The 24,103-nt window shown below is 37.1% G+C and overlaps 2 protein-coding genes across 2 annotated transcripts in view; both read left to right on the forward strand.

Moving 5' to 3' along the window:
• LOC127942406 (lisH domain-containing protein ARMC9) overlaps nt 1-16,233 on the forward strand; it is a 31,947-nt gene extending 15,714 nt beyond the window's left edge. The window contains exons 18-25 of the mRNA XM_052538101.1: nt 147-237; nt 606-673; nt 814-912; nt 1,635-1,744; nt 3,464-3,576; nt 6,075-6,183; nt 7,742-7,923; nt 15,378-16,233. Coding sequence (XP_052394061.1) covers nt 147-237; nt 606-673; nt 814-912; nt 1,635-1,744; nt 3,464-3,576; nt 6,075-6,183; nt 7,742-7,923; nt 15,378-15,409 — 804 coding nt within the window. The 3' untranslated portion in view covers nt 15,410-16,233. The remainder of the gene's footprint in view (nt 1-146; nt 238-605; nt 674-813; nt 913-1,634; nt 1,745-3,463; nt 3,577-6,074; nt 6,184-7,741; nt 7,924-15,377) is intronic.
• Nucleotides 16,234-20,763: 4,530 nt separating this feature from the next.
• LOC127942588 (UDP-GlcNAc:betaGal beta-1,3-N-acetylglucosaminyltransferase 7-like) lies at nt 20,764-24,103 on the forward strand. Its single transcript, XM_052538410.1, has 2 exons — nt 20,764-20,953; nt 21,993-24,103. Coding segments are annotated over exons 1-2 (1,206 nt in total). The 5' UTR covers nt 20,764-20,951; the 3' UTR covers nt 23,197-24,103.

Consider the following 24,103-nt stretch of genomic DNA (forward strand, 5'->3'; position numbering starts at 1 on the left):
ATATATATATATATATATATATATATATATATATATATATATTATTGCTATGGAGAAAATTCCTGCAGGAAACAAAGACTATTGGATGAAAAAGTAATTAGTCTCTGTTGTGTTGCGTAATGTGAGGACTTTGTTGTTGTGATTAGAGTATGGAGGAGATCTTACGCTGTTACAGTAAAGAAGAAAATACTGAACTCAACAGACAAATTGAATTCATCATCAGGCAGCTTAACTCAGGTAAGACAAGTAAGAAATATTTACCTGAAAATTGATAAGCAAATGAATAAATCTGTCATCACCCTGTTTAAGCCACATCACTTTTTTCTTCCATGGAGAAAACTACTTTTTCAGTAAAATGAAAGTGAGTGAGAACCAGGTTATCAGATTAAAAGGGAATGGAAAAGCACCTTAAAATATCATAAACTTGGTCTGTATGATGTGAAATAGAGTCATTTGAATTGTTTTTTAATTGCATTTATGATGGTTGTCTATGTTGTTCACAAGTTCACTGAATTGCAAAGAGTTGCTAGGATGTTCTTCAAAAATGTTTCTCATATTTGTCATATTTCATCTTTTATATTCATTAATGATTCTGCCATAAACAGCGGACATCCCTGAACATGATCCTGAGTCAGATGATGAAGAGGAGGATGACGACGACGACGATGATGAGGTAGTTCACTTTGATCATGTCTTGTGAGAAATGATTTCACATAATCTGTGTGAAAGGCTATCGCTGCGACATGCATTTTATTGGCAGGTTTTAAAAGATTTACCACACAGTCCTTTGATCGAACTCTTTTATCTTAACAGGAAGATGTGATGGAGGCAGACCTAGATAAAGAGGAAGTCCTGCAGCCTGAGCCGAAAGAGCTCAGCGGAGAATCTTTGCTGACAGCAGAGTATCTCGGGGTAAACAGTACATCACAGTACACAAGTCTGGCCCAAAACTTCACACACAGGGGTACTGTAGGTCAAGGCCTGTAAAGGATTAATATAAGAAGAATGATCAAAGTCCATTTAAAGGGATAGTGCACTGAAAATGTAAATTACCCCATGATTTACACACCCTCAGGCCGTCCAACATGTAGTTGCTTTTTTTTATTCAGTATACAGTAAAGAAGATTTTTAGCTGAAACTGCGGTCTTTGGTTCATTTTCATTTGAGAGTTAAAAAAGCATATACAGGCAACACAAAATGAATCCCTGTGGCTCCTGATCTTATGAAGAGAAATGATCAGTCTCTGCAAGAAAATAAACCATTATTATCTGTAATCCAGAGCCTCAGGTAGAAGGGTAAGGCAGATTATTTTCAGCAAACTGGTTTGTTTGAACGGTTTGTTTCAATAAACTGGTTTAAATAACCGATTAACCAAATACACAATTATATTATTAAAGCACCTGATAATGGTGTTATGCTATTTCGACTCATTTTGAGCTGAAGTGGCTGGCAGGTGTCTGAAAGTGAGTTTTGATTGAGTAACTTGTGGATCTTGCTGCTCGAGACATAAACTGTTCAGATGCTTCAGTCCAATCTTTTAGTTCACTAAAAAGAACCAGTTCAAAAGAAACGATTCACTTGCGAACAGTGTGTTTGGACAATCAGATGATACGTGTCTCTCTGGGGCTTTGTAGATAATGACCAACACGGTGAAGATGAAGAGAAGATGGTATCCTCCGTCAACACGCAGCACAGACGAGCCACTCCAGAGGCCCGTTACGCCCAGTTCACACAAAAACACCATGTAAGAACCTCTTTCTGAACGCCTGTTACTTTAAGATGAATTTTTGGTGTTATTTTAGCAACAGTTTGTGACTTAAATGTTGAAAAAATTGTTTATCACTACAAAATTTGTTAACATAGTGGAATGGTTTTATATTACGGAAGTTCTAGGCGGCCATGCATTATAATTTTTTTTCTTCTTGTTTTCTCGTTATAACAACTTAATTTTCTCGTTATCTCGACATAACGAAGGTCGTTTTCTCGTTATAACGACTTAATTTTCTTATTATCTCGACATAACGAAGTTCGTTTTCTCGTTATAACGACTTAATTTTCTCGTTTTCTCTACATAACGAAGTTCGTTTTCTCGTTATAACAACTTAGTTTTCTCTAAGAAGTTACAAAACTGCGCCAGCAGGTGGAACTATAGACCTGAATATAACTGATGGGGTGTTGTATACTATCCACTTTACTGTACGCGGACCTTCCTCGTGATCGCTACAATTTGTGCAGTTTTGTTTATTGCTGACATTTAATTAATTCATAAATGTTAAAAGTCAAAAAAATTGTTTAAAATTACTTACAATTTGTTAACAAAGTGGAATGGTTTTATAGAGTCACACCAAGGAATCTATTAATTCAAACTATCTTCTAAGTCATGTGACTTTTAAAATGGAGTTTAGAAACATTCTAACATTAGTATCATTCCAAAATCTTCCTCTCTCGGTCAGAATTCTTATAGAATTAACAAATGCTGAAATTCTGTTAACATGTAACCGGATGTGGTTCATGTGCATGTCGTGTTATTTTAAGTGCAGGTGTACTAGTTTGATTCCTTGTTGGTACAGTAACCACTAATTGTGTATTCTTTTTTTACTTAATGAAGTGTTAAATATTAATTTGTGATGATTATATAAGATACTACACTATACTCACTCTCGCCCACAGCAGAAATGCAAATGCGTCTTTATTCATATTGTTCTTGTCGTCAATGCTGGGGAAAAGTCAATAGTTCTGCCCTCAAGTCAAATAATGTTAAAGTGCAAGCAGGATGTAAGCCTCCATCCTCAGTTGGATATATCCTCATTGTTTCTACTGAAGCCTTTGGATCAGTGATGGCAACGAGTACAGACAATTGATTGCGTGACTCTCGCTACTTTGACCTTGGTGCTTTAAAGTGCTATGAATGAAAGAATATAACATTGTGATCAGGCGCCAACTTATTTGAGCATTTGGATGTATCATTTATCCAAGCTTTGGTTTATATAATAATTTGATAATAATTGGATAAGATAATCTATATATACTACAGTGTCCAAAGGAAGTTTGGAGTAGACAAAGTAAGAATGAATGGCATTTCAAGCTGGGGGGAATGCAGGTGAGTTATGTAATAATAGATGTATTTGTTTTACCTTTTTTTCCAGTCAGAGGAATCAATTTGCCATCACATACCGCTAAAACATATATACACACACTCAATTATCACAAGGAAAAGTTGATATATACAAACAAAACGATATGTATAAGCATCAATAATTACCTAGTTTTAAAATAAAATGTTGGATCACATAAAAAAGCCATACTGAGTCTTTTGTGACAAGCATAGTGTTAGACTGAACAATAATGTTTGTGGAATATCTAAATAACTTAAATAACTTTAATTTTCAGTGTTTTAGCAGTTGAATTAAAACACGCCTGGCCATGGTAATGTACATGTGTGTATGTGTATTTGCCTACACAGAGCTGGAGGTGATGGAGTCTACGCTGTTACCCGACAGAGAAGGGAAGATAGCCCCGCCCACTCTCTATTTAGTTCCCGCCCCAGCACTGCTGAATCCATTCACCAAACCCTGGGTACGTGTGCACTGACAAATATTAATTGAACTCTGGAATGTCTTCATTTTTTTTTTTTATTGTATACAAATTGACTGACTTCCATTTCACATCCACCTTAAAAGTTGAGTTGTTTTGTTTAGTTTGTTTGCCTTTTTTTATTGTCCGATGTCATTGTTTTCTAACCCTTCATAAAGATGAAATTACAGTTTTATCTTTAATAAATATTACATTTTTCTCTGAAATGATTCAATTTCCGAGGGCCTTAGACTGTGCTTTCATGGTCCTCTCACTACTGCTCCAAATGCACAGCCTGATGGGATCACTGTGATGCAGTTTTCTGTGCCTGCAGGCCAGGGTTTGTCTGAGTGTGCTTCCATCCAAGCATGAGATATATACATACATATATGACATACAGTGGGGCTCGAAAGTTTGGGCACCCCTTGCAGAATCTGTGAAAATGCGAGTAATTTTCAAAAAATAAGAGAGATCATACTAAATGCATGTTATTTTTTATTTAGTACTGTCCTGAGTAAGATATTGTACATTAGAGATATTAACATTTAGTGCACAGGACAAAAAAAATTGCTGAAATTATTAAAATAACCCCACTCAAAAGTTTGGGAACCCTTGGTTCTTAGTACTGTGTTCTGTTACCTGATGATCCTCGACTGTCTTTCTGTTTTGTGATGGTTGTGCATGAGTCCCTTGTTTTTTCTGAACAGTTAAACTGAGCAGCGATCTTCAGAAAAATCTTTAAGCTCCTGCAGATTCTTCAGTTTTCCAGCATCTTTGCATATTTGAACCCTTTCCAGCAGTGACTTAATGATTTTGAGATAAATGTTTTCACATTAAGGACAACTGAGGCACTCCAACACAACTATTAAAAAAGATTCAAACATTTACTGATGCTCCAGAAGGAAACAAGATGCATTAAGAGCTGGGGGTGAAAACTTTTGAACACGATGAAGATGGCCAAATTTTCTTATTTTGTTGAAATATATTTTTCTTTCCATTTTAGTTCTGCCCTTCGTAAGCAACAGAAGATACTTGTATGTTTCCCGGTACACAAATTAAGTACAATTTACCTTGATCTTCAAATTCCAAAAGTTTTCACCCCCCAGCTCTTAATTCATTTTGTTATGCAAAATTGGGAAACCTATATAGAGTTTAAAACCTCAATTTGGGTGATTGCAATTATATTTTTAAAATGTAGTAATAATAGTAAATGATAAAAAGTCAATGATTTATAAAAATAAAATGAGCTCAAATGGGTAACAGGGTTGCAGATATAGTTATTGTTTAGAAGGACTTTATTAGTAAATGTTGATATGCTTAAAATTCACATAAATTAAAGAGGGAGGGGATAATTTTGCTAACATTTGAATGTTTGGTCATTTTTTTAACATTTGGTAAATGTTGAATGTTTGATTGTTTTAATAACTCAGGTAATGGCTGAGTATTTGATGTTTAATTTTAATCAACTGGGTTATATGTTAATTTTAATAACTTTTTTTTAGTAAGTTTGGTAACAGGTTGAGTATTTGATCTATTAATGGCTTTTATACAGGGCTGAACGTTTGATTGTTTTAATAACTTTTGGTAACAGGGTTGAATGGTTGAACTTGGTCAGTGGAAAAAGTACAAATGTGATGGCTTTATATATATTGTTATAAAAAAGCTACACAAGATATCAGTCTAAAACCCCCAATCTATAAATTGGCACTTTTTTAAGCAATTGTCTGCAAGCTATGTTAAATCGTCAAAATTATAGGGCAACTGTTTAATATATCTCTCAAGCCCCTTTCACATTGCACGTCGGACATATTGCCGGGTCGCCTTCTGTGTGAAAGCAAACACGTCCCGGGATTGATTCCAGCACTGAATCCGGGTCGGGGGCCTAGTAACATTGCCGGGTTCAATCCCAGGACGAGCGCTGTGTGAACAAAAGCCAGATCTAATGCCGTGTTGTAGTGATGACGCGCAACTCTTTTATCGGCTGTTTTGAAGGAAGATCAACGTTCGCGATGAAAAAATATGTGCAAACTGTAATGAAGCAGAGATCAGTTAGTTCCTCACTATTGGCGCTGACGCCGAGATCGTTCGCTTGCTTCAGTGAAAGTATAACGTGCCTTATGTTTTCGACTCGTACATTACACGTCACGCCCTGATGTCACGTGTCGTTACGGGATCTTTACTGGTTGTGTGTGAAAGCACACACATATCCCGGGTAATCACTGGCAGTGTGAAAGTGCAAAATCTAGCAACCCGGGAACAAATGCTAGAACACTTTACCCCTGTATTTACCGGAATTGCAGTGTGAAAGGGGCTCCACTGACTTTCTCTGTTATCAGCTATTCCTGAATTTCCATATGAACAGAAACGATATAGCACGTCTCCTAGAGCACTTTGCAGTTCCTTGTGAAAGTGATAAACCCTCTGTTCATCACGGTGTGTGTTAATGATGTCAGCCACGTGTGAGGTGTGTGTGTGACATCTTTTGGTCTTTCTCCAATCAGCCTCAGATTCAGAATGCTGGCGTTCCTCTGTGGAATCGGGACTCACGGGGTCCCCGGAAAGACCTGTACCTCTGCCAGGCCAGAACGACACCAGTGGCCACTCGTACAGGTGGGTATGCTGCCCAATCCGTGTATTTTTAGCCCAACATTTCCCATCTCAGGATCTTCCACATAAGTGTTACGTTAACAAGAGGTTTAAGGATCTGGGTGCAACATTCCATGCTCACTGTGGCAAGACATATCTAAAATGTAAGGGTCCGCAGGATCCAGTGTTATCAAGTGTGTCATAGGCTGTAACTTGGCTTTGGAAGGCAGCGAGCTGGAGAGAGACCAGAGGAATTTGGGGGTATCGAACCATGAGTCAGCAATGGCACAGGACAGACATTTCATGAGAATCAAACAACTGCTAAACAAAGGGCTGATTCAGCTCCCTTCCTTCCTATATCCCTGTCCCACCTGACTCCTGGAGGCCCGTGGATGTAATAACCCTGTGAACACACATGTATCACATTTTCTTCTATAAATCTATAATGTCACCCTCATCCAGCAGAAAAACTCCCAAATCGAGTGTGTGAGCTAAATCCTCCATCGTCTTATTTATTCTGTGAGGCTGGAACCATGCAAATACAAGAACGCAAACTTGTCTAAGGTGTTGTTCACAGAGAAAACATTTGTCTTTTAAAAAAAATTTATATATATATATATATAATTTGGGTTTAACAGAAAACTGTTTGGAATAGGAGGAATACTGTTAGCATAGTATAGAAAGCTACAAATAATATATTTCTCACCTCATTCTTTGAAAACAGTTCCACATGGAATCAGTTAAATTAAGTTTTTTTATATATATTTTTTAATTATTATTTTTTTTTACACTCAGTAGGTTCTTGAAGTATATTTTAACCTGTTGAATGTCACCCCGTCCCGTATACGGGACGCCTACGTTGACTATACTATATTACAATCAAATCTAATCTAATCTTGACAACCTATATATCGTTGGAAAGGTGTAAGACTCCTAAATATATATTTTACCAATATTTTTTGTTAAAAATTATGTAGGAAAAGTAATAGATGAATTTATGACAAGAGTGCACCCTCAGAAGTCTACATTACAAAAGGAGCTTTGACTTTAAAAAAAGACTTCCTCGTTGCCTTTTTCTCTATCACATTTTAGAAATCATCAGAAGTTATATATCACTTATATATAAAAGAAACATAAAATCTCAAAATACATCCTTCAAAACCCATTTTAAAATCAGACATTGCATTACCATGTAAATGGTACATCAAAATAATGTTGCAAAATGTTTTCAGTCATGAATTATAAAAATGTAGGTTTGAATCATGCACTTTCATCTCTATCTTCAAAAACGTGAGTGATAGTTAACAGGTTAAGTAGCCAGAAATTTAACTTGTGTACATTTTCTAAACTAAGATGCCATTCGGTATTTTTCGCTTAACTTTCTATACAAACAAAAGAGCCCTAAAAATATTCTTGATAGGAAATTTTGTTTTGTTTCAGAGTTAAATGTAAAAAAAAAAATAAAAATAAAAAAACTTTAACTAGATATATTTGGATTGAAAACAACTGAAGTAATGAGTGGCACTGGATGAAGCCAAATTTTAGATACAAAGTAGTATTTCTTTCGTTCTTTCCTTTATAGTGGCCAAAACGTAGGCTTTGCAAACCATGCAAAGATTCCTCGCACCCCTGACAGTGACGCAGGCAGGACCGGCAGGCCTCGTCTTCCCCCCCTGGCCCCCCAGTTCTCCAACAGTGAGCCCCAGCAGAGCAGCAGCAGGCCCGGTTCTTCAGGGGGCTCCGGCGGGCGGCCCAGCCAACACAGTGAGTACTCCACCTCCCCATCGAAAGTGACACTCTCAAACAAAACATGTCTTTATCTTATTCACACACCAATCCCACCCATGTTTGAAGACTATCTTTGCGAATCCCTTTTAAATTTAAATGTGATGGATGAGTGACATTTTGTTTGCGTGCGGTTTAAATACATATACATTTATTATCATCGTCATGTGTACCGTACGCTGTGTGTCATCATGGTGGGCTCTTATCTATAAAGCAAATACACAATGACAGGCCATTCCTACAGTGATTTTACTATGACTGAAGTTAATGGTTACGGTTCAGATTACTCTCCAAGTAGGGCAATTACTGATTCTTTTAGTACTTAAAGAGGAAAAAAATAAATAATGTATATATATATTTTTATTTATAAAATGATTTTCTGACATTTATAAAGCTAAACAGAGCTAATAAACAACATAAAAGATTAAAATTGTATTAATAAACAAAAAAAAATACATACACATTGATGAATAAAGTACTTTTTAGATGCAAAATAAATGGAATCCAGTGACTCACCTTAACAATACATTAAATAATTAATAATTAATAAAACCAATTTAACAATACAAAAATTGCAGTAGCATATTTCATTTAATTTTATTAAATACTACAGTCAAAATAATCATAATGTGCATCATTTGCACATAAGTTGCAACGTAGGGTTGCCAGGTTTGAGTAACAAAACCAACCCAACTGGTATTCAGAACTAGCCCAATCACATTCCAGGGGGGTCAAAACCTCCTTCCTGGGGTTCCACTGCTGTCGAAAGTGCATTCCAGGCCGGGTGGGGTATTTGGCATCAACCCATGGACAAAAAAAAGGTAAATCAGGACTACCATGGTCTGATGTATGTATTTGATTCACTAAAAAGAACCAGATACTAAGATTCGTTGTTTCAGGAATCAGACTACACTGATGCTGCTGTATGTTTTTGATTCACTAGAGAGAGTCAAAATAAGAGTCATTCTTTCAGATATCATACTACACTGATTGTTGTGTTTACCTTTGATTCATTGGGGTAGTTTATATATATATATATATATATATATATATATATATATATATATATATATATATATATATATATATATATACAGTAGATATGCAACAGACGCGCATTGAAGTTCATTAATGGCAGTGTTGGTGTATTTTTTCGTGCCACTACTGTGGCAATGTCTCAAAACAGTCAAAACCTCAATTTTTTTCTTGTCAGGTATTTTTTGTGTCTCATGTTCTTCATGAAACTTGATGTACTTGTAAGTGATCTCTATATAAATCACATCTGAACAATGAAAGGAATCGGTTTAATGGAAATCTTGTCGTTTAGTTAAACCGGTGTTCCCAGAGTATTGGATTCCACAAGGAAAAGCTTTGATTACAGAAGTAGTTAACAGTTTTAAGCTTTTATTTAATTTTTTTTACATAAAGTGATGATTCAACAAAAATTATGAACTGTAAATAATAGAGCGAAGTAGATTTTTATAAATAGTAATGTAATCTCAATGTCTTTAGGACAGTCAATGGAGATAAAATGTCATAAAAAAAAGAAATCACTATAAATACAAATATGAAGAAATTTGACATGAGACAAGGGAACACTTTAATGTGTCTTTATTTGTTGACTCTCTCATTCAGTGGTTTGTCCTTGTTTTTTAATGGAACAGATGTCAAACAGTATGAAGAACAGCTGCAGGACAGCTGAGTGTTTCGTGACGTCAAACCATGGTGTCTAGAGGTTAACTAAGACATCTTTAACATTTAATTTAAATAACCTGATGTGAAGGGTACCTGGTTTAAAATATTACACTTATACTGTTATTACACAAGTTATATAAGCAAGCGATAATTTCTTTCTAATCAGACTTGAGTTCAATATAATATGATAAATCAATTATCATAATTTGGACACATTTTAAAGACACTTATCCAAAGCAACTGGCAAATAAGGAACATAAATGTGTTTTCTTCTGGATGTAAATTAGATTTCCTGATAATCTCATTTGTACCAATTCTCTTTGGTCATCTGGTGATTGATAGGGTGTTATGAGCAGGTATTTGGATGGTCTGGTTAGTTGTTACAGTTTTTGGGTGGTTGCTAGGATGTTCTGGAATGTTTTAGGTGTTATGGAGTTCTGAGTGATTGAAAGGTTGTTGCTGTGGTATTTTAGGTGTTCTGCTACAGTGTTAATGCAGTTGCTAAGTTGTTGGTACAGTGTTTTATGTGGTTGCTTGGTAGTTCTAGTTTATTGTTACAGTTTTTTGGGTGGTTGCTAGGATTTTCTGGAATGTTTTAGGTGTTATGGTGTTCTGAGTGATTGAAAGGTTGTTGCTGTGGTATTTTAGGTGTTCTGCTACAGTGTTAATGCAGTTGCTAAGTTGTTGGTACAGTGTTTTATGTGGTTGCTTGGTAGTTCTAGTTTGTTGTTACAGTTTTTTGGGTGGTTGCTAGGATGTTCTGGAATGTTTTAGGTGTTAGGGTGTTCTGAGTGATTGAAAGGTTGTTGCTGTGGTGTTTTAGGCGCTCTGCTACAGTGTTGATGCAGTTGCTAGGTTGTTGGTACAGTGTTTTATGTGGTTGCTTGGTAGATTATGGTTTGTTTTTACAGTTTTTTGGGTGGTTGCTATGATGTCCTGGAATGTTTTAGGTGTTAGGGTGTTCTGAGTGATTGAAAGGTTGTTGCTGTGGTGTTTTAGGTGTTCTGCTACAGTGTTAATGCAGTTGCTAAGTTGTTGGTACAGTGTTTTATGTGGTTGCTTGGTAGTTCTAGTTTGTTGTTACAGTTTTTTGGGTGGTTGCTAGGATGTTCTGGAATGTTTTAGGTGTTAGGGTGTTCTGAGTGATTGAAAGGTTGTTGCTGTGGTGTTTTAGGCGCTCTGCTACAGTGTTGATGCAGTTGCTAGGTTGTTGGTACAGTGTTTTATGTGGTTGCTTGGTAGATTATGGTTTGTTTTTACAGTTTTCTGGGTGGTTGCTATATCCTGGAATGTTTTAGGTGTTAGGGTGTTCTGAGTGATTGAAAGGTTGTCGCTGTGGTGTTTTAGGTGTTCTGCTACAGTGTTGATGTGGTTGCTAGGTTGTTGGTACAGTGTTTTATATGGTTGTTTGGTAGTTCTGGTTTGTTGTTACAGTTTTTTGGGTGGTTGCTAGGATGTTCTGGAATGTTTTAGGTGTTTAGGGTGTTCTGAGTGATTGAAAGGTTGTTGCTGTGGTGTTTTAGGTGTTCTGCTACAGTGTTGATGTGGTTGCTAGGTTGTTGGTACAGTGTTGTGTGTGTGGTTGCTTGGTAGTTCTGGTTTGTTGTTACAGATTTTTGGGTGGTTGCTATGATGTCCTGGAATGTTTTAGGTGTTAGGGTGTTCTGAGTGATTGAAAGGTTGTTGCTGTGGTGTTTTAGGTGTTCTGCTACAGTGTTAATGCAGTTGCTAAGTTGTTGGTACAGTGTTTTATGTGGTTGCTTGGTAGTTCTAGTTTGTTGTTACAGTTTTTTGGGTGGTTGCTAGGATGTTCTGGAATGTTTTAGGTGTTAGGGTGTTCTGAGTGATTGAAAGGTTGTTGCTGTGGTGTTTTAGGCGCTCTGCTACAGTGTTGATGCAGTTGCTAGGTTGTTGGTACAGTGTTTTATGTGGTTGCTTGGTAGATTATGGTTTGTTTTTACAGTTTTCTGGGTGGTTGCTATGATGTCCTGGAATGTTTTAGGTGTTAGGGTGTTCTGAGTGATTGAAAGGTTGTCGCTGTGGTGTTTTAGGTGTTCTGCTACAGTGTTGATGTGGTTGCTAGGTTGTTGGTACAGTGTTTTATATGGTTGTTTGGTAGTTCTGGTTTGTTGTTACAGTTTTTTGGGTGGTTGCTAGGATGTCCTTGAATGTTTTAGGTGTTAGGGTGTTCTGAGTGATTGAAAGGTTGTTGCTGTGGTGTTTTAGGCGTTCTGCTACAGTGTTTGTGTGCTTGCTAGGATATTATGGCTTGTCGCTACCTAGTTTTGATTGGTTGCTGGGGTTTTCTGGGTGGTTAGGGTGTGCTGGTGATTTATAGGGTGTTCTGGGCAGTTATTTGGATGTGCTGGGTTGATGTTACAATGTTCTTGGTGTCTGGAAGGGTGTTTAGTTTGTTGTTAGGGTGGTTTTCTGAGAAGTTACTAAGGTGTTATTGGTTGTTGTAAATGGTGTTCTGGGTCCTTGCAAGGCTGTTGTTGTGCTATTTTATTTCAAAAGTTATCGGGGTTGTTGCTACAGTGCGTTGGGTGGTTGCTTGGGTGTTCTGGAATGTGTTTGGGTGTTTGATTGGGGATTCTGGGTGGTTGGTAGGATGATTTGTTTCTTCCAATGTGGTTGATAGGACATTCTTGGTAATTCATACGGTGTCATGGTGTTTTGGGTGGTTGCTAAGGTGTTCTGTGTTGTTGCTGGGGTGTTCCGATTGTTTCATATGGTTTTCCAGGTGGTTTTTAAGGTGTTCTAGTTTGTTGTTTACTGGGTTACTCTGAGTGGTTGCTAGAGCGTTGCAAGTGGTTGTTAAGGTGGTACAGGTTTTTTTTATATAAATATACAGCAGTGGTTCTGTGCATTTGATGGCTGAAGTAACATAATAAAAGTCATTATGACTTGATATTTACAATGTCAACATTTACTGTATTAATTTAATAGTCAATATTATAATCAGACAATGAAAGAAAAGTTTACATTCATTTCATCACATTTACTGATTATATGTTCTCTTATTTGTTCCTGTTCTCAATGTCTCAAATAATGATTTTTATATCAGTCCACTGTTAGTTCGGTCTGTCTCAGAAACCAAAATGACTTTGCAGGTTCATTACTGGAAAATCGATTTTCCTCTATAATGCACACATACTTAATATTTACTTCCTGTTATGCGATCCAACATCTTTTCTATCTCACTGATTATAATGTTACAAACAGGAAAGTGCACCCAGTGTGTCTGTTCAGACCACTATCTGATTAGTCACAAGCACTGAAAATATGTCCATTGTCCATCATGAGATCATGAAGGTGAATCTCAGCAAACATGTCAAAAATATGTACGGCACTTATTTAAACTCAAATTAATGACAAATAATTGATATAATATCTTATTTTTAATTAATACGGATATATATCATTGACAATTGAGAAAAATCATTACATAGACAATATTAAAATAAAAGTTAAAAACAATCCAAAAAAAGTACTTTTTTTAAACTTTTTTTATTGTTCCAATTGTAGTAACATTTCCATTACATATTTTAATGTACAAACCAAAATACATAACTATACATTTAAAAACTATTTAACTATAACAAATGTGACATTGACAAATGAAATACGCCCAAAAATTAGCCATTGTTGCTAGGGCTGCTCTGATCATGATCGGCCGATCGTTTAATGTGCATCTCGTCAGTAAGGCCTGTTCTGTAATCAGCCGTTAATTCCATCAGGTGCGTGATTTCACATAGAGCAGCTGTTACTACACAGAGCTGTTGTTAACTGAGAAAATTCGCAAATAAACGCTGAAAATGAAGTGGATTTGCGCAGTTTCTCTGTTAACACCAACCACCCCTAATTGCTGCATTATTTTCATGTCAATTACACTAATTTCTCCCAATGAGAATTTTGGTGAAATAGTTCCACAATGATAATCTCAATTATCTTAAAACTAACATTTTCCACTATGGAACATGAAAATTCTTTGTTATTTTTGATTGTGGATCTTTCTTAATGTGTGTTGTATTTCACCATATAATCCTGATGTTATGCTGCTGTGTCTGTGCCGCAATTTAATAGGTGCATATTATGTATCTGGTATCTGAATCGCTTTCTGAAATATGATGATGATTGATCTCTTCAAATCGCTGTCTTAAGGTTTATCTGGAAATGCAATAATATTTTACAGTGTCTGACTAATTATGTTCTTATTGGAGCAAAAAAATATATATCTTTATGGATAGGGATAAACAGGTTAACCACTAATTAGAGTGACTAAACCAGTTTTAAACATGCCACGCTTGCTTATGATATTCCATACCTTCTTTTCACCTTCTAGGCAGCCAATCACATAGAAAGTGAAAAAAGAGGATCTTTCAGCTGGAGAATCCTATCGCCAGAGGAGCATCCTACTTCCTGTAACATCATCCAAGTCTCTTATCACAGTCAGGCCAACAGAGATGCCCGAGGGCCTGTGGAACAAAGCTGAGGATTGTGGTTTCGGAGGGCCTTTCAGCCCCTGCCACAGAGTGCCTCTGTAACACAACACACACAAGCAATAATCACAACAAGTACTTTCATTGTCCCACAACCTCCCAAACACCTGGCGCTCCGCTCCTGCTTTGTTACTCTTGAACCTCGACCACCCTCGCTCAGCTGAAGCAGAGAGATTTCAAATCATACAAGAATTAAGTTGTTTTCGGTCTTGCTCTTGTGATTTGATGCCGTTTTATTGTTGTCGCCATTTTTTGTGTACATTTTAGTCATAAAACTTCATATTGACCTGTAGTGCTGTGTGAAATAGGCCTGATGGAAGAAACTAATGCTGGTAACTTTGAATATTCAGATTAACGTTTACACCTGTAGGTTGCAATTGTAGGTTTGGTTTGTGCAATGAAGTGTTTTAAAGTCATGAATTGTGTGAGTGAATATTTTTCATAAAAAATATATTTTAGTCATATAACAAAATAAAACCAACAAAAAGCTAGGGGAAATACTTCTGGTGATCTTTTAAAACGATTTGATTTTATAAGTAAAATTGATATTTTTGTTTTATGCATATTGCTTAAATCTTTGTTTTATTTTTTTTAATCGAAACTGGCAAAAGATGAGAAGTTCTCGTGTCTTTCCCCAGTCGGCCTGGACATCTGCACGAATGAAGCTCAACAGTTTTGAAATCTTAAGTGAACACATGTTGATACACATCTGTAATGCTTCTATTTCAGGTCCTTAATCCTCTTTCTTTTGATTGTTCTCTCATTTCTCATATGTTTGTCTCAAATATCTCATGTTTGTGAGGCGTGAGTTCCAGAAGTACTTGGAAAAAGCATTTGAATAGATGGTAAATGAATGTAAAGTACCTTCTCTAGAAGGCCAAATCAGCAGCAGGTCAAAATGTCCATAGCAATGTGTTAAAAAACTGATCAGAACACCATCACAGTGCCCCAAAACAACCAATCGGACCATGCTTGCAAATTCAAATTGATGTGGTGAAAAGGATCAGAACAATATTAAAGACATATTAGAACACATTAACAACCGACTAGATATTGACTGAAAAAAAAAAACAACAACACTGTAACCGCCATTGCAAAATGTTAAAAACCGACCCCAACAATCATATTGCAATGTGCTGAAAACTGACCAAAACACTCCAACCAAACCTAGCCACTGGAAAGTTTTCTTCAGTAAATGTAGTTTAACTTAAGTGAATAATGTGTTTAATTTGGCAGGTGTTGTGCCATCTACCAGTCAACAGTTCTGACGACAGCACCGTTTCTCCAGCTTCCTGGATGGTGCGCTACAACAACGGCACACAAAAACAGCCCTGCAAAACAGGAATTATTTCATCTAACTTCAGCTGCATCCCACAATCCTCTCTTCCTTTCGTTCTCTCTCCATATCCTGCTTTATTCCAGCTGTCATGGTCTGTCCATGTGCATCCTGCGCTCCAGGGGGATTTTTCCTGTTTCCCCTACCTTTGGCCTGAGAGTGTAGCATGGTTGGACCATAAGTCCCTCTGTTTCTGTCACCTAAAACAACACCACCTTTGCAGCCAACTCTTGGTAGACATGAGTGTGCCCTGCAGATTGTGTTGCCCAATCGGCCCCTCGGGAATGAGGAAGTCCAAAGAAAACCATCAAAGAGCAAGTTATCTGTTGTTAAAGATGGACGAAGCTGGGCTTGTCTTAGTAGATCCCAAAGCATGGTTGGAGAGTTACTAGATCATGTCGAGTTCTTCTGGCAGAAAGTGTCCTGTTTACGGGACGCTGTGCTCTTTGGAACAGAACTCCTGGTGAGGTTAGACCTGTCCACAGGGGACGAGCTCTGGGGATATGTTTTTATGACTCAAGCTGAGCTGTTTTGAGCTCGGTATGATGGAGTACCAAACATCTGAGTCCTCAGCTGTGTTGTACCTCGCGTTTGCAGATTTCCTGCAGGCCTTGGCGTTGTGACAACCCTGCGGACAAATGCTAAAAAAGAAAAAGCAGCTGAATCCATGTTCAACCTTTGTGTTTATGTAAAACCTTACGTAGCGATTAATGTTACCTCATACCATATTAATAAAAAAATAGTTTTACACTAAGAGTGGAATCGCACCTTGCGTTGTTTACCCAGCAGTTTCAAGCTAATTACTAACTTTTATTACTTGTTGTTTAATACGCTATTTTTATATTTTTGTACAAATGTCATGGTAATGTCACAATATGCTTTGAAGTACCTTGGTATATAATGTAGCTTCCTTAAAAGGAAGCCAAAGGAAAGTTCCCGTGTCTATGTTCTGCCTTGTGACTGTGTAATTCAGGCATCACCACACAGGTGGTATGTCCAAATACCAACATTTGTTGTTTTGGTCATGTGAGAGCATGTGCACACAACAGGAAGTGCATGCACAAAACTGTCACAGGTCTTAAAAACGCAGTGCCCTTGATGCCCATCCACGTATTCAAGGCTAAGTCTATCCAATCATGCATAATTTGCAGGAACTCGCGTGCCCTGAAATGACATGATATCCAGGAAACATTTCACGTTACGTTAAGTTAATAAGATATTAATTTGGTAGTAAAGCATAAATTGCTGTATATTTTACTGGTGCAAATATGAGTATGTGTATTTTGGACATAATTTATAACTTATCACTTAATTAGAAGCAACACAATAACTAATTGTGTTGTCCGTTATAGACATTTAGAAGTTTATTTGAAAAGTACAAAGTATGAAATGACTAAAGTTCTTTGAAAATATAACCTAGATTTTTACAACACTATCCCTGCGTTCCATTCGGAAGCTTATGCTCTAACCCCTTCAAAGGTTTACCCTCCTCAGTGAGAACTTCAAACTTATTTGTTTAACGTCATTTTTATTTTTAGTTTATTGCACCAAGTCCCAATGGTATTGCTTCATAAACAATTGGTTTTAAATGGACACATTTTGCTTGTGCATCATTCATGCCATGGTTAAACTTTATGCCATACAACTTATGTCAAATACACATAAAAACGCCAAACAACTTCTGTTTGTAAAGGATCATGGGGGTCTGAAGTGTCCATTAGTTGTGCTCTTCGAAATCCTTAAACATGAAGGGCCATTTGAAACTGGCTAGTCTTGAACACTTCGGTTTGGAAGGGCCCTTCAATATGGCAGCCATGATTGTTTTCACCTCGAAGTGCCCTTTGAAGGGAGATATATTGTTGTAAGTGTGACCAATTGGATAATGAAAAGTTACACTAAAAGTGGAACACTAAACATTTACAAAAGTATACTTCCCATGTCCATGTTCCACTCAGCCTCAGTAAGTGTTATGCAAACTCATGTCTGCGCACAATGTCTGCATGCCGCCTGGATTTTGTTTCCTCACGGACAACAGCGCAAGCACAGGTGATTTGAATGTTAGAAAACAAAGGTTAACTGGATAGTGCACTTTTGCCGAATACGTCAGTCTGTACTCAAGTTCCCATGTTTAAATTCACGTCTGTACAGTAGAGGACGCAAACAAACCTTCCAGCTGTGCTGCTATTCTGGATTGCATGAAGAATCGGACGCAGGAAAAGAAAGTTCAACACTTTTCAGCAAGAAAAATGCGGAGCCCCACACATGGCATGTAAGGAAAATAGCAGTCTAAATTGAGCATAATTTATAAATAAAGAGAACTAATTAGTAAATTGTGCGCATGATTTATTTTTTTCTTGCATGTCATGTGCGGGGCTCAGTAGAATATCAAAGACTACTAGGCAACTAGGGTAAGGGCACATGTGCCCAATGTGTCAGTCTGCAGTCATTGTCAGTGGACTGTGTCCTTTGAATGGCTTTCACACTCAACTATTTGTTAGATGTAGTGGAAAAGCGAACAGATGTTTACTTCCTATGTCCATGTTCGAGTCTGGCTGATTTCCATGCACACCATCCAGGGACAAACATCCTCCTGGACAACAGCGCATGCACGGCTGATTTGAGTGCACCAGTCTGACCTCACATTTGGTGGACTGTGCTTTAAATGGCTTGCCCACTTGACTGTGCACTAAACTGACTGAGCTAAACTCAGAAAATGAAGTGTACCTGTACCGATGAGGAGGCATGTGAACTAAAATTGAAGTTCTGAAGTGAACGATTTGAAGCACTGTACATAGATGGCAACTCTGTGTGTCATAGAAATGGCGCTCCTCACGAGAAGTGGCTTGACTCCAATTAGGTTTATTGTTAGCATTGATAGTTTGGTTTAAGGATGGAGCTTAATGCTGCTTTTCTCAAAATAACTTACATTTTCATTCAAATCACATCATGAATAATGAATTCATTAACTTTACATAAACGTAAAACAGTAAGCTTTTCCCCCAAGAGCAGGTTTGAGGGCCACTGATCAGCTTTCAGGTTCGTTAAGGCTTGACACATGTTCAGATCTCATTTGTTAGCAGGAGATTAGCAGTCATTTGTTTTCTGAATTACTGAATTAATGTTCTCAGATCACGTGTTTTGTACAATAACATGCTGTGGGGGAAATTTTTGGAATAATATTTTGGCTGATTATGTCTTGTTAAGGCTGATTTCATAACATGCTAATAGAGTTTTAAAGATGCACAATTAATTTAATGGGTCTGGGACAAGGGTAAAACCATACAATCTACACATGACACATAAATCAAGGAGTTTAATGAACATCATATAACAGAAAGAAAATCTTCCGAAGGACATAAAAGCTCCCAAAGATAAATGACACACACACACACACCTCTTCCAGAAAGTGAGTGTGTGTTGGGACAGAAGGGAAGGGGAAGTGCTGGCTCTACATGACAGCGTCTGTTATCAGTAAAGCACACCGCCGTCTCCAGATAAACACGGCTGATGGAGTGACAGCGAGCCCGGTGACATGATCTCAAACTTGCCTCTGTACTTCAAAGGATACACTTCAATGACTTCAAGTGAATAAAAAACAGATTACTGCTGGATGTTGTGCTCTGCTGCCGACTCTCACTGCTCTGGTTTGTTTTCATGACACTTGTTTCTAGTCCTTGTTTCTTTCCACGGCCATGCCATGCAACTCTAGACCACCTGCACAGTGACTCATTTTGTCATGTGCTGCTGGTTTCCTCATATTGTCTTTGACTTCATTCTGTGATGGTCAATCAGTAAGCAGCACAGCCAAACACACTTCATGCACTAGGGAGGTGAAACTTTATTAAACAATGTTTAAACCGAGCCATTAACCTTAGCATTTAAAATGACCAATGTTCACAAGCATTACTACAAGGGTAGCTACTTTAAGGAAAATTTGATTTTTCTGGTATGAAAATATATGATCAATAATAATAATAATAAAAATATGCATATAAATTAATATATATGAATGCATTTATATGCATGTAATATTAATGCAAAATCATTTTAACAGCACTAATTTTATTAATGCAACGATTAATGGTTCCATGGGTCCTTAAAAAGTCTTTATTTTTTTAAGGCCATAAAAAAAGTCTTAAATGGTAGGCTACAAGAAAGTCTTAATTATGATTTCAAGAGGTCTTAAATTTGGGGAGGGAAAGACAAGAATTATTATATGGCTTAATGTGACGATTAAACGTCAAAAGGAGATGATTTTATTGAATTAATATGATTGCTGCACATTTCAGAGTCTGCGCTGCTTTGTTTACAGTCAGAGAAACCTGCTTCTGCATTCTTTATGTTCTATGTTGAGTATGGTTTCACTAATAACAAACAAACATTTGCATAAAGCATCCATATTTGTCCACACCCATGTTGATTAGAGTATTAAAAACTTGAAGAGTATTAAAGGTACACTTAGAACAGATAAAGATGTGTTATCTCAATTATGCAATTTATCATGATTAAATATTTTAAAATATTGACAGCCAATATATTAGTTAATATTGATTAACCAATATATATATATATATATATATATATATATATATATATATATATATATATATATATATATATATATATATATATATTAAAAAGATTTTAATAAAACTATATTTTTAGTTAATAATAAAACTTTTTTTATTCAATGAAAGAAAAAATAATAATTATAAGAGTTATAAATCCTGTTTTAAATGAGCCACAAAATGACGCAGGTTTTTGCCTCAATCCCAATTCTTTTTCTGTTGATTCAAACGTGGTAGTATTAAAACACACAAGGAGTGTTTGAGGAACAACCTTTTGGTAATTGACACACCCTCATAAAATAAAATCTGACGACAACGGATATTAGAGAAAACATTCATAGATCATATCAGACTGCTAAAGTAAATTTTCCACTGGTTTAGATAAAAAAAAAAAAAAAGTAAATTAAAATCAGATGTGTGAACATTTTTGCAGTTGATTGAGTATTATATTAGCTTACTAAATTACCGATGAAATACACGCAAACATATGAAAATAGGTTATTATTGTACAGAATTAACTTCTTTAGTTCCATTGTGAGCTAGTAGTCCATTCGTGACTGCTGTGAAAGCAACAATACTTTAATTGTTAAATGTAACAGCTCGTGTAACACGGAAAGGCTCGCTTCACGTTGGGCGTGTGCGTGGGCGTGCGGTGGGCGTGGTCATCCATACGCTCATTTGCATATGAGTCACGCTCGCTTTATAAGAAGCTGACGGACGTTTCAGGGACGGTTTTCACAACTTCAAGAGAAACTCCGTGCTTCGCGGTTCTAATGCACGTTTCTTTTCATTGTTCTGGTTCAGTTATGAGCAGGATCATCTAAAGACACCCCTTCATTCATCTGAAGAGCAGAAGACCGCTTTCACATTACTTCTAGAAGATAAAACCGTCAAGGCACTCTCAAAATGTGAGTATACATTTTGTGCGTGTTAGTTTCGTTATATTCTAATCTTTTAGAGTAAAAAGGATTTTATTTTTATTTTATTATATTATTAATTTCATTAGTATTTATATTACCCACATACTACTGGAAGCTTGGTGACATATACATATATATATATATATATATATATATATATATATAAAACAATGTAATAAAAAATCTCTAATAGTCCATGGGTTAGCAACAGCACCTGTGGTTTGTAATCTTTAAATCCTCACCTCATTCGGTTGAAACATCCATTATTGTGAAATAATATGACAAGTAGATACTTCATTGTGACGCGGTCATAAAGATATATTTCCATAATCCTATTAGTAAAAAACATTCAAATAACTGCTTTGTATATACTGTAAACAAGATATGAATGTCATCTTCGTCTATATAAATAGATATATAATTTTTCAATAAAACTGCTATATTTTTCCATATTCACCTTGATTTGATGGCATCATGATCAAATAATCACTTTTGACTACAACCTTTATGTATTGTTATGATACCTTTTACTCTGCAGTCTTATATGTATCTGTAGTAAGACTGAAACTATCTAAATTGTGTTTGTATTGTTATGTATTGTATTTACAAAAAATAATCTATTCCATGTAAAATAAATGAAACAAACTCCTGCTGCAACGCAGCCCACTCGATTATGCAAAGCGGAGATACAAAACTTCACATTTTTATAAGTAAAACCACATTTGAATTTAATTCTTTACAGTTTGTTTTAAAGTTTTGGTCACACTTTAGTTTGAAGACCAATTCTCACTATTAACTGCAACTTTTGCCTCCATAAACTCCCAACTTGCTGCTTGTTAATAGTTAATACGGCAGTTGTTAAGTAGGATTTATCTATTCGATTTATATCTATTCGACGTCCAAACTAGGTCCACTATCTCGACGTCCAACCATGACCCAACTTGGACATTTTTTTAAGTTTTTAATATTGCTGAAGTGGTTTGTTCACGAGTTCACATTTCGCTCTTCTCTCGTTTTTCTTACCTAGGATGACTGCCAGAGAGCGATGGCGAGTTTACAAGCGCATCAGCTTCATGTTCTTCCTGGCTGTGGTCGCACTTACTGTGGTTCACAGAGGAAACATCACCTCCATGCAAGCTGGGATCGAGAGACAGGCACGGATGGAGCTCATGGTGGAGGGCGGGAAAAAGGACCTGATTAGTGTCAGCTTCTGGAAGAGCGTTCAAAGATCCACCACAGAAAGTCCGGGAATAACCCAAACGCAAGGCCCCAAGAGCTGGGACGTCACCATCTCCAACTGCAGCGTCAACCTCAACTTCTCTTCCTCGGAGTGGTTCACGGGTCTGGAAGACAACTTCAAGCAGTTCCTGCTCTACAGACACTGCAGGTACTTCCCCATCCTCATGAATCACCCAGAGAAGTGCGCCGGAGACGTAGACTTATTGATGGTCATCAAGTCGGTAATAACACAGTACGATCGACGGGAGGTCATCCGGCAAACTTGGGGCAAAGAACAAGTGGTCGACGGGAAAAGAATCAAGACGCTCTTCCTTCTGGGAACATCTTCCAATGAGGAGGAACGGGCGAACCATCAGAAGCTCCTGGAATTCGAGGATTACATCTACGGAGACATCCTGCAATGGGACTTCATGGACAGCTTCTTCAACCTCACCCTCAAAGAGATCCACTTCCTCAAGTGGTTCTCCACCTACTGCGGAAACACCAGCTACGTCTTCAAAGGCGACGACGACGTGTTCGTCAACGTTCCCAACATCTTTGAGTATCTGGAAGACAGCAGAGACTTGAAGGACCTCTTCGTCGGCGACGTTCTCTTCAAAGCCAAGCCCATTCGCAAAAAGCAGAACAAGTATTACATCCCGCAAGCCTTGTATAATAAGACGCTCTACCCGCCGTACGCCGGCGGAGGCGGTTTCCTGATGGACGGACCGCTGGCTCGGAAACTCTACGGGGCTTGCGAAACTCTGGAGCTCTATCCCATCGACGATGTGTTTCTTGGGATGTGTCTGGAGGTGCTTCAGGTGACCCCAATAAGGCACGACGCTTTCAAAACCTTCGGGCTGGTGAAGAATAAGACCAGTCGACTCAACAGGGAGCCGTGCTTCTATAAGAGCCTGATAGTGGTGCATAAACTGCTCCCGCCGGATTTGATAGACATGTGGAAACTGGTCAACAGCGACTTGATCTGTTCGCAGAAAACGGACTTCTTGTAGTCCAAGACTTTGAGAGGGTTTCTGAATCCAAAACATGTCAGGATTCATTCATAGATGAAGGAAACAAAATGAAGGATCTGCGGAGAGGACTTTGAGGTTCCTCAAAGATAACAAGCTCTCCTTTTTTGAGGAGATTTCTGAACAATATTTTAACTTAATTTATGTACCAAATGACATGGTATAATAACGTGAATAGGGTTCATGTTATGCTGGTTTTTGGGAACATTAAGGCTACAAAACTAGAAATTTCATCCCAAATGAAAATAATCTACTCGTCATCATGTTCATCATTAAAGTCAAAGTGGTCTTGTTGTTTTGGACCCCGATGACTTCAACTGTATAGACAAGATGAAAATCATGGCAGATTATTAATTTGAGTGAAGTATGACTGTATGTCACAAGACAAAATGCGATTGTCCCAAACAGAAGGAAATGAGTCTCTACCTCACCATTTTTGTTTAACTCTGCCCCTCTGTGGACGAATGTTACCTTAAAAGGTTTGTAAAGTGCATTCATCAAACAAGACCATGTTATTTCTGCTGCAATGACATACATTCATGAAGTTACAGTATATATTTGAATGATCAAGAGGTTTTATCTCTTAGAGCTTTTATTTTATTTATTTGCCCATAGATTTGAGATGGATTTGGTAGAGGGTTTACTTTAAAACTGTGAAAAAAAAAAAATCACACTGTCTGGTACATGTAAATGTTGACTTAATTTATGAAATATCTCCTTGGATCGGAGCAGGCGGAGTCTGGTGTAGGATATTTAATTGTACTTGAACGTTACGCAAAACAAGGACATTTGTAATCCAAACTACACGGTCTGAATGTGTAAAAAATGACTACACTGACTGAACAATGGATTAGTATTTGTAAATAAAAAATTCTTCAAAGCGACAAAA

This window comes from Carassius gibelio, chromosome A22, assembly GCF_023724105.1.
Source record: "Carassius gibelio isolate Cgi1373 ecotype wild population from Czech Republic chromosome A22, carGib1.2-hapl.c, whole genome shotgun sequence".
In the NCBI taxonomy this organism is placed as follows: domain Eukaryota; kingdom Metazoa; phylum Chordata; class Actinopteri; order Cypriniformes; family Cyprinidae; genus Carassius; species Carassius gibelio.